At 56.7% G+C, this 24,393-nt stretch overlaps 3 protein-coding genes across 5 annotated transcripts; 1 reads left to right on the plus strand and 2 right to left on the minus strand.

Annotated features, from left to right (window-relative positions):
* CTRL (chymotrypsin like) lies at positions 122–1,885 on the minus strand. The gene is made up of 7 exons (XM_021408051.1): positions 1,752–1,885; positions 1,503–1,606; positions 1,337–1,416; positions 1,090–1,171; positions 829–1,009; positions 559–692; positions 122–382 (listed from the first exon to the last, which is right to left on the minus strand). The coding sequence occupies exons 1-7, from the start codon at positions 1,801–1,803 to the stop codon at positions 221–223; spliced, it is 795 nt and encodes a 264-aa protein (XP_021263726.1). The 5' UTR covers positions 1,804–1,885; the 3' UTR covers positions 122–220.
* Positions 2,620–11,613, minus strand: EXOC3L1 (exocyst complex component 3 like 1). Of its 3 annotated transcripts, XM_021408017.1 has the most exons (13): positions 10,957–11,613; positions 9,890–10,050; positions 8,796–9,015; positions 7,858–8,518; positions 7,607–7,724; positions 7,308–7,433; positions 6,943–7,043; positions 6,488–6,598; positions 6,239–6,368; positions 5,086–5,208; positions 4,627–4,782; positions 4,258–4,382; positions 2,620–3,782 (listed from the first exon to the last, which is right to left on the minus strand). In XM_021408017.1, exons 1-13 carry the CDS (start codon positions 10,997–10,999, stop codon positions 3,596–3,598), a joined length of 2,262 nt encoding a protein of 753 aa, XP_021263692.1. In that variant the 5' UTR covers positions 11,000–11,613; the 3' UTR covers positions 2,620–3,595. The 3 variants fall into 3 exon arrangements, with proteins under 3 accessions (XP_021263692.1, XP_021263694.1, XP_021263695.1); XM_021408020.1 differs by lacking the exons at positions 2,620–3,782; positions 4,258–4,382; positions 4,627–4,782; positions 5,086–5,208 and adding exons at positions 5,482–5,608; positions 5,684–5,792; XM_021408019.1 differs by lacking the exons at positions 2,620–3,782; positions 4,258–4,382; positions 4,627–4,782; positions 5,086–5,208 and adding an exon at positions 5,480–5,792.
* E2F4 (E2F transcription factor 4) lies at positions 11,675–23,942 on the plus strand. The gene is made up of 10 exons (XM_021408060.1): positions 11,675–11,897; positions 13,325–13,434; positions 13,861–14,022; positions 14,309–14,352; positions 16,984–17,045; positions 17,399–17,684; positions 17,880–18,071; positions 19,203–19,250; positions 21,504–21,548; positions 21,843–23,942. The coding sequence occupies exons 1-10, from the start codon at positions 11,724–11,726 to the stop codon at positions 21,956–21,958; spliced, it is 1,239 nt and encodes a 412-aa protein (XP_021263735.1). The 5' UTR covers positions 11,675–11,723; the 3' UTR covers positions 21,959–23,942.

Genomic DNA, 24,393 nt, shown 5'->3' on the forward strand with positions numbered 1-24,393 from the left:
TAAATTGGGATCCCTCTAGCTGTCTGCATTCCCGGACTGTTTTCAAGTCCAGGCAGAGACCCTTTACCAACCCTGTGCACCTCCTGCCCTGCCCTGCACCACGAGAGGAAAGGGGCAAGGCTGGCCACAAGCACATGCTTTATTGCTCTGCGACGAGGTGAGCCTCGCTTTGCGCTCAGCCCGTTGCTGGCGCTGCTGGAGCGAAGTGATCCCCGCAGCTCTACCCCTGGGCGACAACTTGGTCGATCCAGTTTCGGAAGTGGCTGACACGGGTGTAGATAGCGGGCGTGCGGACGTTGCAGTTGCTGCTTCCCCAGGAGACGATGCCGATCAGGGTCCAGATGTTCCCGTTCTGGTACACGAGGGGACCCCCGGAGTCGCCCTGCGGGGACGGGAGCTGCGGTTTAGGGGTGCCCCCATCCCCTGCCAGCGCCCAGATCCCAGGACCTTGCTCCAAACGGGTCCCCGCCACCCCAGGGGGTGCCCCGTGGGAGGGGCAATGCCCCATGCGTGCTCCTTATTGCAGGCGCTTGGCGTGGGGGGAACTCAGCTCCTCACCTGGCAGGAGGAGGCGCCGGCCCCCCCGGCGCACAGCATGGAGCTGGTGATGCGGCTGCCCCAGTACTGCTGGCACTGGCTCTGGGAGATCAGGGGCAGGGAGACCTGCTGCAGGCGCGTCGCCAGCGCGTTGGCTTCGGGGGGAACGGGGGGAAAAAAAAGCAGCATTACTCAACCGCACGCCTCCCCGTGTGCGTGTCCGTGGATGCGGCCACGCGTTGCCACCCTCCCGGCGCAGTGGGAGCCCACCCAGCGCCACGGGATACCTACAGGTGGTGCGGGTGCGTCCCCAGCCGGTGGTGACGCACTGCATGGAGCTGGGCAGAGCCAGGTTGGAGGCGGCCAGGCAGACGGGGGACACGCGGGGGCCCAGCTGGGCGGGCGAGGAGAGCTTCAGCAGCGTGATGTCGTTGTTGAGAGTGTTGGCGTTCCAGCTGGGGTGCGTGACAGCCTGCCGAGGGCACACGTGCTTTGTCCCGGCCGCGGGGCAGAGCTGCAGCGCCCTCCCAGCACCGCGGCCACCCCACTCACCTTCGACACGGTCTTCACCTGGACGGTCTCAGAGCTGGAGCTGAGGTCGTATTCCCCGAGGACAACGACATGGGAATATGGGCTGCAAGAGAGAGGGGTCAGGGGTCCCGCGGCACCGCCAGGAGGGAGCGGTGGGCTGCTCCATGCCCCTGGCGCTGCTCTTTGGGGCTGTGCCCAGCGTGCCTTGACCCCGTGCCCATCTGGTGCCCCCAGGGCAATGTGAGGTGTGGAGGGCATCGCTCCTCACCTGAACTCGCAGTGGGCGGCTGTGACCACCCAGTTCTCGTTGATCAGAGAACCGCCGCAGAAGTGGGATCTCGAGCGGGTCTGGGAGGGAAAGGAGAAGAGGAGCTGGGGGCGGGCAGGGGGTACCCACACTGCAGCCCATGCATGGGAGCGGGGCAGGGACACACCTGCAGGGACACCTGCCAGGGCCAGGAGCCGGACACCGCGCTCTGCCCGTTGATGATCCTCTCGCTGTACTGCACCGAGGGGCTGATTGTGGGCACCCCGCAGCCTATGGAGGGGCACAGGAGGGGCTCAGGGCTCGTGCCCCGAGGCTGCTCGCACTCCTGCTCTGTGCTACCGTCCCCAGGCCTCCTGCACCCCTCCATGGCACATGGAGCAGAGGTGACCCTCTCGGGGTGTGTGGCTGTGCTTACCTGAAACGGTGCTGGCCAGGGCCAGGCAGGTGATTGCCCACAGGAACGCCATCCTGGGAAGACATGCCCGTGCCCCAGGGCCACTGGCTTTATAGCAGCTGGGAGCTGCGTGGCTCGTGGCCAGGCAGGGCAAGGTTGTGTCCTGTCCCAGCTGCAGGCAGTGGTGCCATGCCAGGCCTAGCACCCACCCTGCCCTCAGTGGTGCCGGCGGCTGCAGGTCTGTGCTGCAGAAAGCACCTGCGGTGCTTGGGCTGCCGCTGAAAGGAGTTGCGTGGGTCCTCCGCTGCAGCCTCCATAGCTGAGCTCTGGTGGGATGCAGGCAGGGCTGGGGTGGGTGTTGGTGCCTGGGCAGTGGGAGGTGGCCGTGTCCCTCCAGGCCTGTGTGAGAGCTGTTCTTCCCCCACACGGCAGAGATACGGTGGCCTGGCAAGGCGTTTGTCCCAGCTGGACATTCCCAGAGCCCAGGGCCACCCTGGGCACATCCTTGTGCAGGTGGGCACGTCCCAGGGCCAGGTGGGGCAGGCAGAAGCCTTCCCAGGGAGCCAGGAGCCATGGAGAGCAGGCAGTGAGCCCCAGGGAGGACAGTGGACTTCTCCCTGACCTCACTACCTCTATGCCCCCTCTGCAGGTGCCTGATCCCTCTGCCCCCAGGGCTGTGTGCTAGGGAGCAGCCCGGTTCCCCCAAATCCCCCATCACCATTGTGGGCACAGGGAGAAAGCGGTGCCTGCGTTGTCAGCCGTGTCCCTGGGCAAGGCTCACTTGAGTGCCAGGAGCTGTTCCTGGGGTGATGCTGAGCATGGGGATGTGTTCCCCACTCTGTGCTCCCCACGCCCTGCTCCCCTGAGGCACGTAGCCTGGACACTGAAATGTGATGCAGAGCTCAGGTCTTTATTTCTGGCGTGGGTGCCATACAAAGACAGCGGGATCGGGCCCATCATAAGGCAGCAAGGGTGGCAGAGTGTAGAATTCAGCCCTCCCACTGCCCAAGGTGCCTGCAGGGCTGGCACAAGTGTGCAGGCCAGGCAGGAGGAGGTGGCAAAAGAGAGCTGTGTGGCTCCAAGGAAGCAGAGCACAGAGACATGCTTTGCTCCTCACCTTCCCCTGGCACTTGGGGAGGAGAGGACCAAGGGACGGAGAGCAGCAGAAGATGGCAGTGCCCAGGGCGGTGCTGCCCATCAAGGAGGAAGCTGGGACTCAGTTCACATTCTCCCAAGTATTGAAGTCTTGGACTTTGACGCCATTGTGAATGTTGATAAAAGAGCTTGGGCCAGGAGTCGGGCAGGTCACTACAACTCAGGGCTGTCCCTTCATGCCAGCAGGGAGAGAGTTGGTGGCACTACCCGGGGTGGCAAGAGCTCTGTGTGTTCCTTCTCCTCTCTGGCCATGAGCCACGGTGAGCTGGCTGAGATCCATGCAGGGCCCAGGCAGGTGGAGCAGGAGAGGAAACTCTCCCATGTAAGCCTGGGTCTAGCAGTGCTCCAGTTTGTTTTGGAGCTGTGGTGAGAAAAGAACCAAAGCACAGGCTGCTCTGGCTGTCTGGATGCTCAGGGAATTGCTGCAGCCCCCTGCCCTTTGCTCTGCTGCTCCTCCTCCTCCAGGCAGTAAGCTAGACCTGAGCAGCCTTGTTTTTCTCCTGACCTGGATCTCCTGGGACTGCTCGGAAGGGTGACAGCTCAGCAAGGCAAGCCCAGAGCAGGATGGCGTGTATCCAGACCATCCCAACACAGGGCAAGGTGCGGGGATGCTGTGTGTCATCTCCATTCTCCCCACGCACAGCCTGGGAGCTGTCCTGCGCAGTCCGTGGGGCAGTGGGGAGCAGGGCTGTTGCAGGCAGCGGGACGTGTCAGGCACACTTGGCCTTGCGCAGGCAGAAGGGCAGCTCTGGTGCAGGAACCAGGATGGTGCTGAAGATGGGCCGGTAGCCCTCGGGCAGAGGCTGGGGGTTCTGCGCCATCATTTCCAGCACCATGTGTCGCACGTCCTTGGAGACGTCACCTCGGAGGTCCAGCAAGGTGGAGATGTGCTCATCGCTGGGCAGAGAGCAGGAGGTGAGCTGGCTCCCAGCACCCTCCCCTGAAGCCCTGGTTGTGTCCCCCAAACCTCCCAGGGTCCGGAGAAGCTGAGCTGAGGCTGGGGAGAGCTGGAACTTCAAACCAGCTGAATTTTTTAACTGGCTTGAAAGTAACTCCATAAAACTTTTAAAGTTTTCCTTTTTGGCATTTCATGGGTTTTGGTCTATTCTGACTTTTCCAATTTGGTGATTCATCGTTTCTCACTGATGACTAATTATGGACAGGTGAACACCACAGCAGAACTGCTTTTCCCTTTACATCTTTGTCCTTGGGTTTTTGCAGGAATCCCTTAAATCTGGGTCATGGGAAAAAGAAACCTCGGAAAGGAGGGGGAAAACGCCCAGGTTTCTGCATGCTCTCCAGCCCAAGCCTGGCTCCCCAGTGGAGTCATGCCTACCCCCATCTCATGGGTGAGCAGAGCTGGGCTTCCTACCTGACATCAGGGTACTTGGTGATGAAGCTCTGCACCTCCAGGCTGAGTAGCGCTGGGTCTTTGAGGCAGATCAGCTCCTGCAGGGCAAACACGGCCTCAAGGCTCTGCTGGCTCCTGTCCAGGCCCTGAGAAGGGGAGTGTGACGTGGGTGAGCTTCCAGCCAGTTCTTCCCATCTTGACCTCACAACTGCCACCCCCCGAAGTGTAACAGCTTTTCACGAGCCGATGCACTTCTCCATCTGCTGTGGGCTGGAGGAACAGCTCCTAGCTCCTTGCACTGACCTCGCTATGGGGGTACCCCAGGGCTTGTGCAGTGCCCCTCTCTCACAGCCCAACCCCGGCTCCCCACCGCATTCGGGCACCCCTCACCATGCTGCAGAAGAGCTCCCGGAGCTGCGTGGCGTCCTGCAGCAGGCGGTCGCAGAACTGGCCCCGCTCCTCCTTGCTCTTGCACACCATCTTCTTCTGCATGAGGGCCCGCAGGTACTGGCTCGCCACCAGGAGCTCGCTCTCCGTCAGCAGGAGCTGGGCGCCAGGGCAGAGGAAAACTGTTAGCTCTGGGGGTTGGCCATGAATTGCCCAGGAGAGGGGAAAGCAGACAGAAGGACATCTGAATCTGGGGAACGTCTCTGTGTGGTGGTGCCCTGTGGGATGCCCTGGAGGATACGGGCTCTCCAGCAGATCTCCAGCGACTCTGGCCCTGCATCTCTGCTCCCCTCCCAGCACTCTCTGGGCTGTGTCCTGGGCCCTAGCACCTCACCCAACCGCCCAGCATCCTCATCCTGCAGACCAGCAGCTGGTCAGGGGGAAGCCCTGCAGCAACTGTACCGTGAAGGCGGGCTTCCTGACGCGGGAGAAGTCCTTGGTGTATTTGTCTATCACTTCGCACATGCTGTTGACCAGCTGGGACCCAGAGAGCCACTTGCGGGAAGGCAGCTGCACGTAGAGGGGCTGAAACAAGCACAGGAGGAGCGTGAGGTGCCCTGCACTGCACTGCTCTTGTAGCAGTTCCCAGCTGAAGAGAGGCACATCATCTCATAGCACCTTCCCTCCCGCAGGCTGACAGGCGCATCCAAGCCTATTCCTACTAGAGGGCCCTGCTTGGCAAAAGCCAACATAAAAGAAAGTGATCTAGATCAGGAAATGGATGGAAAAACACTGGGGCTGCCATTCTTGGGGTCTCCCTGACGCTCACAGGTCAGCGTTACAGGGTTTCACCTGGGCCATGGAGCTTCAGTGTCACTGCTGGGCATTGCACCACAACCAGCACCTGAGGTCTGGGGGACCAAGCTGCTCCTCACACGCTTGCTTTAGGCCTGCCCTGATGCAGTTTTAATTTCTGCTCCTTTTCCTGCGTAGACATAACATGTTTTTGGCCAGAGGCTTTGACCTCTTCTTCCTCCCCTGCTGTCCTTGAAGGCAGCACCTTCCTGCCTAAAGGCGCAGTCCCGCTGTAGTGTGGCAGTCTCCACGTTGCCTGCGAGTGTTTCACCCTTTAGCTGCTCCTTTGTTTCCATGGCATTCAGCTTCCAGCCCTAAATAGCAATGCCATTAGATTTTCCAGATTTTCTCCAGGCTCCAGGAAAGCTAAATTTGACTCCGCTGGCAGGAAACAGCTTGGGCAGTCATGCTTTAGTTTGTATCCTCTGCACGGATATGCTCTGTCCTTGGTTTTGTGCCATGAAAAAGCCACAGAAAAGGAGTGCAAGGGAGCCTGGGTGGGCTGTGGCTCCCCAGCCCTGTCAGTTGGAGGGTTTGGGGCCACCTGCCCTGGTGATACTGGGTGGTGCTTGCAAGCTGCTGGTGGATTATCAAGGTCTGGGAGATGTGTTTGCAGGATGATAGCTGGCTGGATGCAGCTCGCCAGCATGGAGCATGCAGCCTATAAGCTAGGCAGGAATAGGCAGGGTAGCAATAGTGCTGCTCCTGTTGGAGAGGGGTCTTTGCATTCCCAGCAGCCTTGGGCCTTAGATAACCATACCTGTAGGTCAAGGAGCAGCTCCTCCAGCAGCAGCTGGCAGGCTTTCTTCTGCATCTTGTCCAGAGCAGCCTGGAGGGACGCAGGGACTTCTCTGCAGGCAGCATTGGGGTGCAGAGAGGGGACAGAGGAGCTAGGAGAGAGAGAGAAGGGAGGGCACAGTGAGCCCAGGAAGTGCAGGGGGACGGAGAACTTGCAGCTTCCTTGTGGTAGTGGCGTTGCTCTGAGAGGCAGCCATGAAATGCATATTACCTGAGAGCCAGGTTGTTGTTGAGCACGGCCAGGAGGTAGGGGACATAGTGCTTGGGTACGGTACGATCCTTCTGGTGCTCCTTCCCGCACTGCACTAGGACTTCCCGCAGACTGCAACACAGCCAGGGATCCGTGACGGGCAGGCAGAGCACATGCCGCAGATACCTGGAGCTGGGATGCTGCCACAGCTCCTGGGGGCACGTGGGCCTCCCACAGCCCTCCCAACTCACTGCTGCCAGGCTGGCGGTGGCCTGCTGCTGGGCAGCACAGGACAGTGGGACCCACTCTGGACCTCTCAGAAGAGGGCTCAGCACCACCAGAGAGGTGCTTGGGGCAACAGGCCCTGGGATCCGGTGGCCCCCAGGAGCTGGGACACAGCCCCGTGGGTAGAAAGGCTGCAATGCAGGGACTCAGGGTCTGTGAGGATGGGCAGGGGTGGGAGGGGCTCCACTGACCGTCCCAGAAAAGCCTCGAGCTCCTCCAGGGCCATGTTGTAGACCTTCTGCTGCAGAGAGTCCGTGATCAAGGAGGCTACCCGGATATTCTCACTCAGCATCTGCGCGGGGAGAGGAGAATGGAGGTGAGACAGTGGGAGGCTGCAGGCCACGGCCCCTTTTGGGGTGCTCTGAGCACAGCCATGCACCAGCTGCACCCCAGGGAGCACTGCATACGAGGGAGGAGGAGAGCCTGACCACATCTCGGAACACAGAGCACACAGAGCACACAATCTCGGAACAATGAGCACAGCGTGGCCCTGGGCAAGCCACCAAAGCAGCAGGGGCACAAGTGCCTGGGGCCAACCACGGTGCTGGGCACCCACCTGCACGACAATGACAGGCAGGGCAGACTGGAAGAAGCCCTGATGGTCCACCTCAGGTTCCTCTTCTCTGAACCACTCCTTGAACTCCACCTCCAGGGTCCTCTGCAACCACTCGAGCACGCTCGCCTGCGGGACACCCACCACAGCCAGTTCCAGAAGTCAGCTACCAACACCCCCCAGACCCAACACACAGCTCAGCCTCATGCCACGGGCTCCTGCCGCTGTCAGAGCAGATGCCTGCACGGTGGCCATGGCTGAGACCCTACGCCCATTGCACATGTGCTGTCCTGCTTTCTCACCTTGACTTTCTCCACGTATTTCCTCTCTGTCTGATCCACGAGCTCGGGGGAGATCAAGGGGCCCAGAGAAGAAACATCCACTTCTGGGAGGAGGTCAGGGTGGCCCATCACCTCCGGGCTGGAGGGCAGAGGTGGGACAGGGCTGTGACTGCCAACAGCTCCTACATCTGCCCTCCCCACGGTCACCGCCAGCAGCCAGAGGCTGCGTGTTGGTGACAGCCTGGCTCCCTGCTGGAGAGCTCGGTGCTGACCTGGGGTACATGCGAAGCACCCACTCGAGGAGGAGGAAGAGTGCCTGTTTGTCCAGGTCCTCTCGGAGGATGTCCTGGAGGTGGCTACTGAGGGCCCGGTGGTACGTGGCAGTGCAGACGCTGAGGATGTTGTAGTGCGCTGGGACGCACTGGACCATCAGGTCCTTCACCACGCGCAGCTCGGACACGATGTCCCTCTGCAGTGCAGCGAGGTGCCTGGCCAGCCCCGGGCCTTCGGCATCCATGCGGACAGCGTTAAAGTGGGCTGCTGTGATGGTCTCCTGGAGAACATGGTAAAACTTTTGCCTCCAGCCCTTTGGGCGGCCAGGGGGCAGGAAGGTGGCATCCAGGAGTAGAGTGTCATCTATTTTCTCCTCCCGCTCAATGATCCTCACGGCGGTGACGAAGAGAACCGGGTCCTCCCGCACCAGCTGCAGGCTGCTGCCCACGATGCCCCACAGCTGCTTGGCCAGGCCCTCGTTGAGCTCCTGCAGACCGCTGAAGTAGGACAGCACAGTTGCCTGGGCACTGGAGAGCCCACGAAGGTGCAGCTGGGAGAGGATGTCATCTCGGAGGTGCTCCATCATCATGAGCTCCGCGTGGGCCTCCAGGAGGCGCTGCCCATGGAGCAGCTGCAGGGTATGGGAAAAAACCTCGTGGACTGTGGGAGAGGGAGGAGAGATGCCAGGATTGAGCGCAGGGTGTGAAGGGGGAAGGGGCACAGGACAGCAGGGAGATCATGAGGGGAAGGGGCCCCTGGGAACACAGCGCTGGGAGGCGGGGGCATCTCCATCCACAGACTTTCCAAACCCAATTGGCAAAGCCTGCACATCCTGCTCTGACTTTGCCACCAGCCCCGTGCAGAGCCCAAGGTTGGACTGCAACAACGCCGAGTAGACTTCCAGCCTAACTCCATGTGGACCAGGCCAGTACCTTACCTGAGAAGAGCTGGGGCAGCACCTGGACCACCGAGGCCAGCTGCACGTGCTCCGCCATCAGCGCCCGCATCTGCTGGAGGTCCTGGAAGCGGTCTGCACAGTCGAGCAGGGCCCACCTCGCTGCCCCCATGTCCTGGCACACGCTCTGCACCTCCTGGACCGCCGACCGCAGCTGCTCCAGCCCGGTGCTCACCCCCTCCAGGTAAGACTGGACAGTTGACTGGGGAGCAGAAGAGGACAGAGGGGCAGCAGAGAAGCTCTTGAAGGCTCGCACTGTTTGTCCCAGCCCTGTCAGGTCACTCTTGCACGCCCTCTCCCAGCCCCAGAAGGTGAGACCTGCCTCTGCCACCATGCTGTCTCCACTCACCATGACCCCATTGGTCCCCAGGTACACGCAGCATCAACAAAGATGTTCCAGCAGCAGGAATGGCCCATTTCACCCCTTCTGAGTGCGCTGAGTCACAGTTTACCGTGACTGTTTGGAGGGTTTGCGATGTCTAATGGCTACTGTGCATGAGGTGAGAGAAGGGCATTCCTCTGGGGTTACCAAGGCAGCAGGGTGAGCAGTAACCAGACGTCTCCTTTCAGTTTTATAACCATTTCCAAAATCAGAACAATCAGACTGCTCAGGTTGATTGTTCTTCAGGTTATGCAGAAATGGTTCACAGAGTCACCCTGACCAGGGAGGTATGCGCATCCCTTATTTATGTCTGCAGAAATACTGCTTCCCCTGTGTGGGCTGTGCAGGCAGGGATGGGGCTGCCTCCTCCCAGCTGTGGGGAAGGGGATGGGACAGAGATGGGGAGCACCGTGTCCCACACGTAGGATGTGTTGAACACCCTTAGCGTATTGTTTTGAAGGACGGACAGAGGCAGAGGAGGCTCATTTCAAGTAGGGCAGGGATGGTTACCAAATCCTAAAGAACAAAACCTAAAGAACTGCATTTCTCCCACCAAGAGCCAGCCAAAGAATGAGATTTTTTTCCCAAAAGTGGAAAAAACGATGATTCCGTGCAGAAGATCCTGGCTGGGATCTGTGCCTGGGGAGGTGTGAAGCCGTGGGTACCCATCGGGTGGGACATGACGATCACCCACCTTCAGCCGGGACTGGATGGAGCTGTTCCTCTGTGTCTCTCGGTTTCGGTAGTGCCCGAGCCCCTCCAGTTTCTCAGGGCGGTAGAACACCCCTGATGCCCATTTCAGAGCAGCTCCCCTCGCTAACTTCTCAGCCTTTTCCACCTCCGGCCACTCCTCATCTGGGGATGAAGCCAGAGGTTAATGAGCAAAACGAAGCCTCTCCTTGCGGGGCAGGAAAGGCCCCTGAGGCCAGAAACAGGAAACCATTGTGAGCGGATGTTCAAGCACACCCAGATGTGGGAAACCAGACAGAAGAGCAGCAAGGAGACATCCCAGGAGGGGCTCCCTGACATCCCACTACCATGGACGGGGCCATGCAGTGGAAAGCAGGCTGCCCTGAGGAGCTGTCACCCAACCTGCCAGCTCGGGGTGCCACCCTGAGGCAACCCAGCACGACAAGGACAAGTTGCCCAAGGTGGTCTTGTGCCACCTGGGAAGGCGGTGAGTCAGCAGGTGGCACAAAGAGCTGGCAGCTGGCACAGCCTGTCCATGCAGCACTCCTGGAGGTGGCGGTGCCTCCGACCAGGGGAGCCGTGCTGGTAAGAGCAGACCCACGCTCCCGTCCTCCTTGGTGTCCCAAAAGCACCTGACGGGCTGCATGGGGCTGTCTTAACAAAGACTCCAAACAAAAGTGTCCAAAACCACACCAAGGGCTGAGGGCTGTGACCCAGCCCATCTCCACGGCCTGGTTTCACTGCTTGTTTCATCGTTTTCCCCTCTCCCCAGCCCATTCTCAGAGCTGGGGCACCCAGCAGCCCCCCCCGGGGATGCCACCCTGTCCCCAGCCGAGCTCCCCCACATGAGCACCGCTGGGGCTGGGGGCTTTCAAGGAAGAGCAGTGCATCCCTGGAGGGTGGGGAGCTCGGAGGGAAGCAGAGCTCAGCTTGCAGCCGCCCGAACGCACCGGGCACGGGCTGCAGCGTGGGGAGAAGGTGGCAAAGCAGGGGCTGGGGGAGCGTGAGGAGCACGGAGCGGCAGCCCTCCTCCCCCGCCCAGCCCCGCGGGCGCAGCACCGTCCCCGTTACCTGCGGGGCTCGCGCAGCGCTCCTCCTTCGCCGACATGCCCATGGTCTCACCGCCGCCGTGCACACACGAGCGGGGCTGGGCCGAGCGGAGGAAGCCGGCGGCCGTTTCCTCCAGCACGCGGCTCTCCTCAGGGGCTCATTGTGTTCCCGAGGACGCGCTCAGGATGTCGGGGCCGGAGGGGGAGCAGGGGAAGGAGGATGGACGGGAGGAACCGCCGCACGGCGCGCGGCCTCTCGTAACGCAGGGAGGGCCCACGGGTGCCCCCCGCTGCCCAGGGGCTCTGCTACGGGCCGGGGCCGAGCTTCCCTCGTGCTTTGTCTGAGGTGGGGGCCCACCATGACAGGCGCAGCGGGGGCTTGGTGCGTTCTTGTGTTACGGGAAGGTGGGTGGGTGACGGCTTGCAAGGCGGGGGGCACGGCTGCTTTGGTTAACGAGGAACGGGACGTTCTGGAGCCACCGACCACCTCCCCGGGGCGCGGCTGAGCGGCCTGCCTCCGGCGCCCCGAGAAGCGGGGAGCGGTTGGCTCAGGTACCGCGCACCACCACAGTTCCGCCCTGCAGCCCTCGGAGGGCGCGGCCCAGCGGCTCGGAGCAGCCCAGGAAGGGGCAGGAGAGCTCAGAGCAGCGGGGACGAAGCCAACCCCGCCCGACGGCCCCAGCCCCTCCCCCTCGTGCGCCCTCCGCGCCCGCCCCGCCCCGGAAGTTCCCGTCATGCCCCTCGTACCGGAAGCGGAAGCGCGGCGGGCCCGGAGCCGGCGGCGGGCAGATGGCGGAGTGCGGGCCGCAACCCCCCGGGGCTGGAGGTGGCGGAGGAGGAGGAGGAGGCGGGAGCGGGGGTGCTGGGGCGCCCAGCCGGCACGAGAAGAGCCTGGGGCTGCTCACCACCAAGTTCGTGTCGCTGTTGCAGGAGGCCAAGGACGGCGTGCTGGATCTGAAGCTGGTGCGGGGCCGTCGGCGGCTGGGGAGGCCCGGCCGGGGTCATTGCTGCACGGGGTGGGGGAGCGTGGGGAGGGCGGGCCGCAGGTTGGGGCCGCGCTCCTGCCGCCGCCCTGCTGCTACTGCGCGTCCCGCACCCCGTGTCTGTCTGCTTGTGCGGCCCTCCGGTTCTTTTCCCGTCAGACGGCGCGGCCTTCTGCACCGTGCCCTCCAAGCAGAAGGGAAGCGGCCGTGGGCAGGTCCACCCCCGGCACAGGTTGTCTGTTCAGGCTGTGGGGGAGCGTTGGGTGAACGTGCCTTGCTCTTTTTCAAGATCTCCTTGGCAAAGGAATTCTACCTGTATGGTGTATGCAGCCCTTAAAGCTAAGCCTTTTCTGTGCATGAGACTCCTCTGCTGTAGCTTATAGAAACCCCACTAAGGTGGATATGTGTGTGAGCACCAGAGAACTGTGAGAGTGTGCGGAAAGTGCGAGGCCTGGGGCATTCCTCTGGCTGCTGAATGCTGTCCCCTCCTATGCCTAACTGCTGTCTCCTTGGATTTGGGCAGAAGAGCAATGTTCCCTAAGCTGTCAGTTCCGTGGGGGTTGTATTTGTTAGCATGATTTGTGCAGGGTCACCGGAGTCCTGGTGTGTGAGAGGGGAAAGTCATTTCTGCGCTGTCATCTGTGAGACACCACTGGGTGACTGGTGCTGGTTAAACTCTTGCAGGTGCCACGTTGCCACCTGGTACCTCCCGAACCTGAGGGGAGGATCCTTCCAAGAGTCAGGATCACAGAATCGTAGTGTTTGGAGGGGACTTCTGGAGTTCATCTAGTTCAACCCCCTCTTCTGAAGCGGGTTCCCTAGATTAGAGTGCACAGGAAAGCATCCAGGCGGGTTCTGAATACCTCCAGAGAAGGCAACACCACAGCCTTGCTGGGCAGCCTGTTCCAGTGCTCTGTCCTTGCACCCACGCTTACTGTCCTCCCTGTAGCCATTTCCAGAGGACTCTGCCTCTTGACATTGTGTCTGTTCTCTATCAGCTGGCATCAGGTTTGGATATAAAAGGCCTTTTGAATGTCAGCTTTGCTAAATTGTCACCAGACAGACAGCTCTCTACATTCGGATTCCCATCTCTCCTTACCCTGGAGGAGCACTGAACATTTAGGCTGCCAGGCTTGGAGCCCCACCTTGATGCTGAGGAGCAGTGGTTTCTGGAGCCACCCTGAGTGAGGTGGCTGGAATTTGATTTGTGCTCAGCAGGAGGTTGCTGGTAAGAGAAGGAACGAAGGGGCAGTGGCTTCTCATGGTCATAATGATGTTGTGAACACGGCTTTGTAGTAAGAAGTGTGGGATGGTGAGCAGACTGCTTGGTCACGAGTTAATCTGACTGGCAGGAAGGAGAGAAATGTGACTGAGAGTTTGGAGTTAAGTGTCTGCCTTCTATTGCAGGCTGCAGATACCTTGGCTGTGCGACAGAAACGACGGATCTATGATATCACAAATGTCCTGGAAGGGATTGGGCTGATTGAGAAGAAATCAAAGAACAGTATCCAGTGGAAGTGAGTGACAGAGAAGGTTTAAGGTTCCTTCTAGTCTAGGGTCCCGTCTTCTGGGGGCCTTTGTGCTGGTTCCTCAATGGCCTGAGCTGTGCTGATGGTAGTAATGAGGAAAGCTGAAGTATGCGTGGCACATTACTTTTACAGCAGAGCTGGTATTTTGGTACAAAGTATTTCCATGTCCTGGGTTAGAAAAGATGCCTTCCATGGCACTGGAGGTGGGGGAGAGCCCTGCTGGGCTGCGGGATGTGGGAGGATGCACTGAGTGGTGCTGTGCTGGAAGATGGCGTGGGGCTTCAGAGCAGGTACAGGTGTGATTCTCTGGCTTCAATGTGTGATAGAGGGGGCAGGAGGGGAGGTGGCAGCTCTCAGGGGCTGGGTCTGTTTGGGTGCTCTGTTGGCTGATGCATGTCACTGCTGTTTGCACAGAGGGGTGGGTCCTGGCTGCAACACGCGTGAGATTGCTCACAAGCTTATTGAGCTGAAGGCAGACATAGAGGACCTGGAGCAGCAGGAACAGGAGCTGGAGAAGCAGAAGATGTGGGTTCAGCAGAGCATCAAAAATGTCACAGAAGACGTGCAGAACAACTGATATCCTTTTGTCAGCTGGCTTTCCTCAGGGCTGGAAGGCAGGAGCTGGAGCTGGGCTGGCAGTGCCCTGCTGGGGGCACCTCATGTTGCTGGAGTATCTGCTCTGGAATGGTGAGGAGGCTGTGCCCCCCTTTGGAAGCAGAGGAACACTGCCCAGTGTAGGAAATAGCTTCTTCTGCAGTGCACGCAGCAGCATTTCTTGTGCTCAGAAAGGAAGGAAACACCAGGTGCCCTTTGAGTTCTGTCTTCACAGGAAACTGAAGCCTTTCTCCTTAACCTTCCAAACGCTAGCCTATGTGACACACGAAGACATCTGCAAGTGCTTCACAGGTGAGGAAATGGTGCTGCATCATAAAGATACGATGGTGCAGCCCCGTCAGCCTATCCCAGCTGCTTTCCTTTCTCCAAAGAAAGAGGAGGAAGCGCATCTTGGCTTTGGCCTGAGCATGGGCTCCCCAGTAAGCATCACGGAAAATGTGGTTCAAGCTCTGCTGCCATCCTTTGGTTTGGGAACCACTGAGTTGTAGCTTTGTTGTTGCCATCAGAGGTGAGGGAGCAGGGGGTGTCTTTGCACGCATGTTTAAAGGAACATACAAGCAATTCCTAAGGAAGTATTTTGCTGTTTGTCACTCTGTGGGTGTACATGTTACATTACAAGCCCTTTATTTTGAGGGCTCGAGTAGACAATACGAATGTAGTAATAGAAAGAAAAGTTTACTGTATGGTAGAAGTCTGGGTGTAAGCAGGAAAACAGCATGGCAGTGTTCTCTCAGCTGCGCCATGCCCTTTACCAAGAGGAGTGCAAAGAGGAGGTAGTGAAGAGCAGGACAGAAGGGAATATGCTTCTTGCTGTGACCTCTCTTCCCTGTGGGGCAAAAGCGGCAAGAAAACCGTACGAGTCTGTTTCCTCTCTGCTGGCAGTTGTAATGCTAGCTGCAGAGCCAGAAATATCCCGTGTGCAGCATGGCAGCCTGCTCTGTGTAACCTGTTCTTAGCTGTAGCAGTGTGGATTCAAAGCTGCTTTCTGCTTCAGTGAATGCCTGCCCACTCCTGACCCTGTGCAACCTACATCTGCTTGCTTGCCTCAGAGAGTACGAGGTGGAAGCTGCATGTCCTGCCCACCCCAGCTGTGCATCATCTCGCCCTTGTCTGCCTCCTCACCTCTTCCAAGCTGTCTCCTTATCCTGCCCTGCATCAGTTCTTCCATTTCTCATCTTTTCCTTCCTTGTACTGTCCTCTTTGTTCACCAGCCTTTATCCTGCTCGCGTTCCTGCTGCTAACTCATGTGCACCACCCCTCGCTTTACTGTTTCTTCTGGTTTAAGGCAGCTCTTCTTGGGGGCAGGGGTTGTTTTTTCAGTTTGACAATGCTTGGGGCCAGATAGTTCGTAACAGCCAGTAGGAGCTTCCTGGAGACTGGCAGACAGATTATTGCTTGCTTGGTTGAGCATTTTGCATTTTATTGCACCTGTTTTTTCTAAATCGGTTTGCATCTGAAGTCAGAGCGCACCAGAAGGCACGGAGAAGATGAGGTCTTAGCGAGGGCAGGTCTGAAATCCTTTGGAACAGAAGCTTGAGCCGTGTTTTCCCTTTGTTTGGTGTGTGCCCAGTTTTGCTGCATGAATATTCTTTCCACAGTGTATCTGCTTCCCCCTCCTGCCGAGCGTCTGAGCCTTGCAGGGGTTCTGTGTCAGAGCTCCTGTGTTACTGAGCTGTGGTGAAGGCTGAATTTTAGCTCCATTTTTATTCTTCCTGCTATTGAAGTCATCTCCTCAAAGTGAGTTAGGACTTGGAAGATTTCCGTGCTCGGACTCTTGTCAAATATGGATTCGTTATCTGGATTTAAAAAAATAAATGTGAGAATGTGTTAGTTCTTAGTGACTGGGAAACGTATTTTTCCCTTCTGCTACTGTGATTTGCTTTGTGCTTGTGGAATCCAAAAGGAAGTGGAAGCATACTGTGCACCGATTGTTTTGTGAAAATATTTGGGACTCAGCTATCAAGAGAGATAGAAAGGCAGTGCCTGTGTCGTAGAGGCTGTTGGGTCTCAGAGCTTGAGCTTTATCTTTGGGCTTTATTATGCCTTTTTCATGTCTTTTAACAATATTTTCCTTAAGTACAGGTTTGTGTAAGGACTCCCATCTTATTCACAAATCTTGTGGTACTTTTAATCCCTGCACTTTTGCTGGTCTGACCTTTGGTTGCCTGTCTGAAATGGAAGGATGTGCTCTTCTGCTGTCTGCTCTTGCATCGCTCTGAGGATCTTAGAGAAGATTATCGATGAAGCTTAATGCAGGATATTGGTGAAGTGTGAACACAAACCACACGAAAGTTGAAACATTCAAACTGAAAGCTGCTAACTGCTCGGTCTTAATGTGCCTCGTGTTCACAGTACTGGTATTTCCCTGTTCACGTTTCTCACGTTCAGTATAAACCTGGATGCAGAATGGAAGCTGCTCATCTGGGATTGTTGTGTTCTGAAGGAGCTGCAGGACTTGTGAGGGAGATGATGCTGTCAGCCTGGCTCTTAGTGTCTCTGTGCAGGGGCCAATGCAGCCAGCTCCAGGCAACTCTTGCTGATAGAGGCAGGGAAGTGTTGGTTTTGGGTGTTGGTACTCGAACACGTGAGGCTCCTGTGCTGTCTCTGCTGGCAGTGCAGCTCTTCCAGATGTGTCCTGTTTTGTTCACAACTCAGGCTGGGTAAGATGGGTGAGTCCAGTGAAGGAATCTGCTGAAAAAAGCTTGATTTTTCTCTGAAGTGTTGCTTGGGGAGAAGTTTTGCAGGTTTTTTATGCCCCAGGGCAGTTGGCACATTCAGAGCTCTACAATAGGCTTAGCAGCTCCAGTGAGTCTAAATAGCAATCCTCCAAGGGAGGGAAGACCGTGTGGACTTTGGGAAGTGCAGGAGATCAGGGGCTGTTTGTCCTGCGCCCTCTGAGCGCTGACCCATCTGTTTTCACAGGAGACACCCTCCTTGCAATTCGAGCCCCATCAGGCACACGCCTGGAGGTTCCAGTCCCTGAGGTGAGTGATGAATGCACAGCTAGACAGCAGCTGTGTTGCATGTGTGCGTGTGTTCTGGGGGAGTGCTTCTGGACTGAGCAGGCTGGGAGTTGGGAAGGAGTTGGTGGTCACGGTTTTGATGGAGCTGGAGGAAATGGCAACTCAAGGAAGGCTCCAGCTATTAAATAGTTGCCAGGAAGCTCTGTTATTTGGAAGTGCTTGTGTACAGGAACTCAGGAGAGAGCTGCTGAGAGTTGAACTGTCCTGACCTTGCCTGGACAGCACGTCTTGCCGCTGGGAAATTCCTCTTCTGTTTGGAAAGGGCTTCCCCATTAAGAAACGTATGTCTGTGTTTTGCTTCTGACTTTTCTCAGGGCCCAAGTAGAAAAAAGAAATATCAGATCCATCTGAAGAGCACCAGCGGTCCAATTGACGTTCTCCTAGTAAACAAAGATGCTTGGAGCTCTCCTCCTGTAGTGCTGCCTGTCCCTCCTCCTGAAGACCTCATCCAGTGCCAGGCGGTTGCACCCTCGAAGCCACAGGTACCGCCTCTTGCCCACTTCCAGGAGGCATCCGTTCCCAGCAGCACCCAGCCCTCTACGCCAACACCTTCCAGCACTCAGGATCACAGCCCTCCTGAGCAGAAAGACACGAGCACAGGTGAGAGGGAGGTCACAGAAAGCAGAGATGGGGTGGCCGCTGACCGGCGGGGCAATATGTGCCTGCCATGACACCGCTGGTCACGCAGCGCTGTCAGCTCCTGGCAAAGAGAGCACCGCTGTGCTTGCCTCACAGAACCTCTTTCACCTTAGTGGGACTAATGGAAATACTGTGTGTGTCTGTGGCTCCTTGCAGAATGCAGCGTCTCAGTGGCGGAGTCCAAGAGCAGCAGTGACCTTGAGCCCCTCAGCAACGTGTCTGCACCCAGCGGCCAGACGGCCCGGCTGGACACGCAGCTGCTGCAGTCCTCTGCCTCGCTGGACAGCAGCTCCGTCCTACCCAGCCCCTCTGCCTCTTTTGAGCCAATCAAACCTGATCCCACAGGGAGTGAGTATGCGCCCTCGGTTTGTCTGCCCCTCGAGGTTGTGATGCTGGGAGCGAGGGGGGGGGCTGCTGGCCCCAGGGGAACGAGCTGAGCTCTCTTCTGCCTTCGCCGTCAGCCAGAGCCCACGAGCAGTGAACAGGCATTTCCTTGGGAGAGGGAGCCACAGCTGCGTGTGGGTGCTGGGGAACCTGGTGCGGAGATGACAGTGTCACATCCAGTGCCGTGCCACTGCCTGTGATGCTAGTACTGGGAAAGCCACAAGGGATGCTCACGTGATGTGTGTGTGCTGTTCTAGGTAGGATTATTCCCTTTCAGCACCTTCTGTAGTGCCAGGCCTGAGTTTTGAGACTGTGAAGCCTTCACTAACAGCACTCTTGTAACTCGTTAGATTACTAGGAGAGCTCTTGTCTCTGTTTTTCTCCTTTACTCAGAAGTACTTTATCTATCTCTAGCAATCTTGTGGTCTTTTTGGTCACTCAGTGTGTGTCTGGGGAGCTTCCTGGTGTGCTCGCTGAGGTGCAATGGGTTTTAAACGCTGAAATTTTAGCTTTGGGCCAGGAAGTGGCAGGCTGATCCACAGAAAGAAAAGCATCCTCTGGATGAGACTGTGCTTTAATGCTTCAAAGCTTACTTTCCCTGCAGAAATACTTCAGGTTAAAGTGTTAGAAGAGGAAACCCTGCTCAAACGTAGCTCATGCAGTTCTTTTCCAGCTTGGAGTAGCCTTGACTGTGGCATCAAGCATCTGATCTGCACAGAGCCTACCCTAGCCCGTAGGGGCTGTGCTGACCATCCGAAAGCGTGCCCTTATCCTACACATAGCAAATCAAGGTGTTGAGCAGAAGCTGATGCTGTGTGAAGTTTCACACACTCAATTCCTCTACAGCTGTCAGCTGCGATAACGCGTGCATGTCCTGGCAGATTCTCTTTAAAGTAGTTGAGCTGAAGTGTTTTATTGCTGATCATTTCAGCTGATGTATTTGGCACGGGGCGTGGGAGCGGAGTTGCTGGGCAGTATGGCAAGATCTGGGTGCGCAAGGACTGGGAGGATGGCAGGGCAGCAGGTGACGAAGCCGTGGGGTATTTCAGACGCTTCATTTAGCAACGTAAATCGTTTGGTTTGTTGTATTCGCAGTGCTGGAGCTTCCCAAAGAGCTGTCAGAGATGTTTGATCCCACGAGAGGTACGTTCACAGCCCCATCACAGCCTCGCTCTGCGCCCCTCCACCCGCAGAAGTTTGGGTGAAGTTTGTTCACGTTTTTTAATGTTTATTCTATTCACTCCCTTTTGGATTATTTTGCGGATGTGGTTTTTTAAGGTGCTTATGGCAGCTGCTGGCTCTCTCCTTATAGTTGAGCACTCTTTTTTCTGTCTTCACGTTACCAGTGACCTCTCTGATCAAGCTTGCCCTGCAGCGTACAGATGAGGCCTTTTCAGGCCCCATGCCAGCACTAATCTGTGTTCTGCCTTCCCACGCTCTTCTTCCAACTTGCCTGCACCATCTAGTGCTAGCAGCAAAATCCCTGTTAGTCTTGTTTCAACTGTACCCTGCCTAAGGCTAATCCGGGCAAATAATCTGGGGAGATTGTCTGCTGTCCTTGAAATACCCCTGGTGGTTTTAGGGGTGCAGCTGGGGAGGGGGTGCTGTTACTTGTGTCAGTTCTGCCTCTATCCAAGGTAAGTCTGGATGTCACTGCCTCATGGTGGACTTCAGGCTAAGGGCAGGAGAGGTGCAAGGTGCAAGAATTGGGTCTAACGTAAGCCTGAACTGGGAAACGTATTTCTAAATGTGCACACTCGGACTCCAGTCTTTCCCTTCAACGCTGGTGCAATTCTTCCTAGCCCAGCAGCATGGCAGAGCTGAGTACACACAAGCACTTTGTGGCGGTGACAGAATATGTCACAGTCATTCCTTGGAGTCCCTGGTTCTCTGCTCCAGCGGGTTCTTTGTGAAGGTAGAGCCTTTGCTTTAAAAACCCCACAGCCCTGAATGCCATATGTGCAACCCTGGGTGCTCACAGCACCGAGCCAGGCTCCACAGTCCACCTGGAGAACACCATTCCTCCACGCTCAGCCCAGCACTGGGGAATCCGCTGCTGTAGGCCATGAGGTCTTGGTAATGACCGAACACGTATGAAGAGGAAAGCTGATTCTTTGCAGCGTGGAGCATAAGCTGCTGCAGGGTGCGAGCCTGTGGAAAAGGTACAGCTTAACCCAAACTAACTGCTGTGGGACTCTGTGGACACTGTTGTGAAGGAGAGGTTTCCTATCTGCAGTAACACGTGCTGTTTTATGGACTATTCCTCCTGGTTTGGAGGGGTGAAGTTCAGATCCAGGAGTGAAGATGTAAAAAACCTGCTTGTTTTACCCTTGTCTCCTGAAGAAGAGCCAAGAATGCAGGTTCTGCATTTAACTGCTGTTTATTGAAGCTGGTATTATTCCTATCTAGTCACTTCCACTTGAAATCCTCTTGTCTCACAACACAGAACTAGGCAGGTAGGTTCCTGCCTGCAGTGGATCAGCATCTTGAGGACAGACTCATCTGAGTTTCTTTTGTGAAAGGTCACTTCACATGTGGGTGGTACCTCATCACCCTGGCCAAGACTGATTTAAATCGCCACTATTTAACTTGGTGAAGTGAGAGAAGGATTCAGAAAGTTGTTTTCAAACACCCAGCTTCTGGAAAGAGAAAGATCTGCTTGCACATGCTTTGCCTGGCTGCTTGCCTGTCAACCCTTCAAGTGCTTCATGGACCTACCAGCCAAGATCAACATCACTGGAGGCAGGATTGACATTTTGGAGATAATTTTTGTTTATAGCATTGTGCAGGCAGCAGAGTAGAGAGCAGTTAATGGCCCATTAGGGAAGGATACGCAGAGCTCAGATGTTTGCTGGTGGGCAGCCAGCCAATCTACCGTGGCATATCACAGCTGTGCAGTGAAGGGATCCAATTGGGAGGGACAAAGGGGACAAATCTGGAGAGATTGATTAGTTCTGCTGCTCGTGGAACAGCTTGTTTTTCTTTTTTTTTCCCACTCTAGCAAAGTCAGTGTGTAACAGAGGAGGGCATCAGGCTTTACCACCTCAATTTCAGATGCACATTGGAGAGTTTCCTTGGGAACAGTTCAGGGACACCAGCTAGCATGCTGATGCAGGGATAAGGCACGTGAAAGCATTGGGCTTGCGGCTGAGCTAAGCAGGGAGGAACCTCCTGCATGGTGTTTTGGTGCTGGCTGAATGGTCCAGCACACGTGGTTCCCTTTGCCCAGGGCAGGAGGCTGAGCTTCCTGCTGGCACTGCCTGCACGCACCTTGCCTTAGCCCAGAAAGGGGTGGCAAAGGGTGAGGACCAGAAGAGGCTGGGAAGGGTGGGGAAACTCCACGCACACAGACCAGAAGTCAGAGCACATTCCTTACTGTGTTTGTCTCTTCCCTAGAATGTATGAACTCTGAGCTGCTGGAAGAGCTGATGTCGTCTGAAGGTGAGTCTCAAGAGTTTCCCCCTCGTGGTCAGGGGGAGAAGACCGGTCCCGTGTGCCTTTCTACAGGTGACAGCTTTGCGTTTGCAGGCTTGCCCTCGTCGTTCTGGGCTCAGGGCATAGCTCTCACTGTTTTACCAGTCTGTAAGCGATGCACGAGGGCCAGATGAGCCTCTCTCCTCAGTGCTGATGGGAAGCAATCTCAAAGGTCCCAGGCCACGAGGCCCCACGGCTCAGCTCCGAGCTAGGTGTGGGAGTGCTGAGCCTTGTCACCAACTGCCTGCTTCTCTCTCCTAGTGTTCGCTCCTTTGCTCCGCCTCTCCCCCCCTCCTGGAGATCACGACTACATCTACAACCTGGATGAGAGCGAAGGCGTCTGTGACCTCTTCGATGTGCCTGTCCTCAACCTCTGACTTGTCAGCGCGGCCGTGAGCCTCGCGCAGACAGACCGTTTTGTAACTCTTTGGAAAGCGTCTATTTTTGGATTCCTTTTGTGCTAGAGCTGGACGAGTGAGCGCATCAGAGATACTCTCATATGAACTCAGAACCAAGAGATGTGGACTCGGAGGCCGGGAGCCTCCCCGTCACTTCTTTCTCTTCCTGTCTTGCACGTGCAAGGACTGAACTCGCCTCGCTGCATCTCTCTCTTCACCGGGTTCTGGGCGTCGCTTCGCAGGGTCTGTGATTTGTTGAGTTTGCCCAGGTGCCTCTCCGAGCTTCCTCAGATCTGCATGCCTTGGTTTTCCTGCACTCCTAGAGGCACTTTGCACCTCCTAGGTACCAGCTGCTACACGGAGCCCTGATAGCGTGGTCGGTTCACAGGCCCGGAGGTAGTTAGTTGTGGTGTGGGGCGGTTCTATTGTAGAATGGCATCGACACAAAAACAAACCAACGGCACCGAAGGGTCCATTTGTCCCAGTGACTCCAAACCAAGCTAGTACGTTTTACAAGACATAAAGCACTTTTCTCTGTTGGCTGCCCCTCCCAGGAGGACCCGGGAGCTGAGCTGAGAGTTTCCCTGCTGTGCCTCAGCAGGAATGCTGCTTCTCCCGTGGTGGTTGCTCACCAGATGCGCGGCCCACGGGGTGCAGCGCCTTGTACAGCAGCTGTGCGGTGCCCACAGGGCTGAAGAAGGGGTGCCAGTGTTGTGTTTTTTTTTTTTTCCTTACGAGTTGCTTGAAAGGATAAGACTGCTCCAGCTGGTGCCTTTAAGGTATTCCAACTACATCAGACACCGCTCGTATTAGCATCTAACTATTCTCCAGCCATTGCACTTGAGCCTTCAACTGTTGTAAAGGCGACCAAGCAGGAATGATTCAGTAGTACTTTGCCACGACGAGTTTCACAGGTGTTGTCACGGTAGTGTTTTGTTCCCCCCCCTCTGTTGTTTTCCTTCCTTTTTAGCATGTGCTCAGGGTCGGCCTTCCTAGAGACATGAATTTGCTCCGGTGTTCAGACCGCGCTCCCCGATCCTGTGGCAGGTTGCTGCACAGCGCCATGCCTCCCTGCATCTTTTTTGTCACGAGGTTGCTCTTCGATGGAAGGTCTGTAGAGGTGGCTTTGGAGCGTTTTTATTCTTTCTTTCTTTTTGGATGGACAGCTGTGGAGCCTGTGCATTTTCTTATTTTTATTTTTTATTTTTTTGCTGTTGTTGGAGTAAAAAAGCCCTCCTGGATTCGTCGTACTTTGCAAACCCCCGCGTTGCTTTTTTGGGTCAGATCTGACTGTCAGTTTTGCACATCTTCCCGCCAACGCAGCGCTCGCAGCCGTCCCACGCAGCCTTTCCTGCTCTGCAAACTGCCAGAGGGAAGGCCAGCTCCTCGCAGCCGGCACCAGCAGTGATGGGATACGAGCGGGCCGTACCCAACGCTTGGCGCCTGCAGAGGTGAGGAGGCCGTACGCTTGGCTCCTTCCTTCCCAGAGCGTCTCCTGGTGCTGTTATGTTCTCGGTGGGGCTCCTCCAGCAGACCTGCTCCATTCTGCAGCGCGGGACGAGCCAGCGCCCCGTAGGAAAAGCGCAATGAATTGGATAGGAACGGACAACCTCGAACCCTTTCTAGCTGAGGGCAGCGGGCGGCGCTGGGGGGAGATGGAGACGTGTGGGTGCTGAGCGTTGGGGCCCACGTGCTGTCCCGCAGCCCTCCTTCCCTCTGGCGCTCCCAACCTTCGCTCCCTCTTCGTGTTAACGTTCACCACCGCTTTGGGAAAAAAAGAAAAAAAGAAAAAGGAAAAAAAAAAAAAAAAAGATGTAGAGAAGATGAACAGATGAACTTTGATTCCTATATAAAGATTATTTTTATACTTTTTGTTTTTTGTTTTTTTTGTTTTGCAAAGGAAAAGAAAATGGCCTGTAATATTTGTACAGTTGTTGAGTGAATAAACGAACCCTTTCCAGAGGCTGTGCTGCTCATGGGGGTGGGCTGGGATGGGATGGGATGAGACTGGACAAGATGGAATGGAAGGGATGGGAATGGATGGGAGGGGATGGGACAGGATGGGAATGAGTGGGATGGGGCAGGGTGGGTTGGATGGGACGGGATGGGGCAGGGAGGGATGGATGGGGTAGGAATGGATAGGATGGGAAGGAGGGATGGATGGGTGGGATGGGACAGGGAGGGATGGATGGGATAGGAATAGGTGGGATGGGATAGGAATAGGTGGGATGGGACAGGGAGGGAGGGATGGGATAGGAATGGATTGGATGGGATGGGAATGGATGGTACGGGTTGGGACAGGGAAGGATGGATGGGATGGGATGGACGGAACAGGGCAGGATGGACGGTATGGGAATGGATGGGACGGGATGGACGGGGCGGGATGGGACGGGACGGGATGGGGCCGCCCCACC

Source organism: Numida meleagris, chromosome 10 (assembly GCF_002078875.1).
Source record: "Numida meleagris isolate 19003 breed g44 Domestic line chromosome 10, NumMel1.0, whole genome shotgun sequence".
NCBI lineage: Eukaryota > Metazoa > Chordata > Aves > Galliformes > Numididae > Numida > Numida meleagris.

Bases quoted from the DNA above. Each gene is read 5' to 3' on its own strand.
- CTRL (XM_021408051.1), bottom strand. From the start codon at position 1,803: ATGGCGTTCCTGTGGGCAATCACCTGCCTGGCCCTGGCCAGCACCGTT. The intron at 693-828 runs GTAGGTATCCCG...TTCCCCCCGAAG, and splicing joins GGGACGCACCCGCACCACCT to CCAACGCGCTGGCGACGCGC. The intron at 383-558 runs GTGAGGAGCTGA...CCGTCCCCGCAG, and splicing joins CCGGCGCCTCCTCCTGCCAG to GGCGACTCCGGGGGTCCCCT.
- E2F4 (XM_021408060.1), top strand. From the start codon at position 11,724: ATGGCGGAGTGCGGGCCGCAACCCCCCGGGGCTGGAGGTGGCGGAGGA. The intron at 14,353-16,983 runs GTGAGGAAATGG...CTGTTTTCACAG, and splicing joins CATCTGCAAGTGCTTCACAG to GAGACACCCTCCTTGCAATT. The intron at 21,549-21,842 runs GTGAGTCTCAAG...TCTCTCTCCTAG, and splicing joins AGAGCTGATGTCGTCTGAAG to TGTTCGCTCCTTTGCTCCGC.
- EXOC3L1 (XM_021408017.1), bottom strand. From the start codon at position 10,999: ATGGGCATGTCGGCGAAGGAGGAGCGCTGCGCGAGCCCCGCAG. The intron at 4,383-4,626 runs GTGAGGGGTGCC...TCCCCTTCTCAG, and splicing joins GGGAGCTCTTCTGCAGCATG to GGCCTGGACAGGAGCCAGCA. The intron at 3,783-4,257 runs GTAGGAAGCCCA...CTCTCTGCCCAG, and splicing joins ACCAAGTACCCTGATGTCAG to CGATGAGCACATCTCCACCT.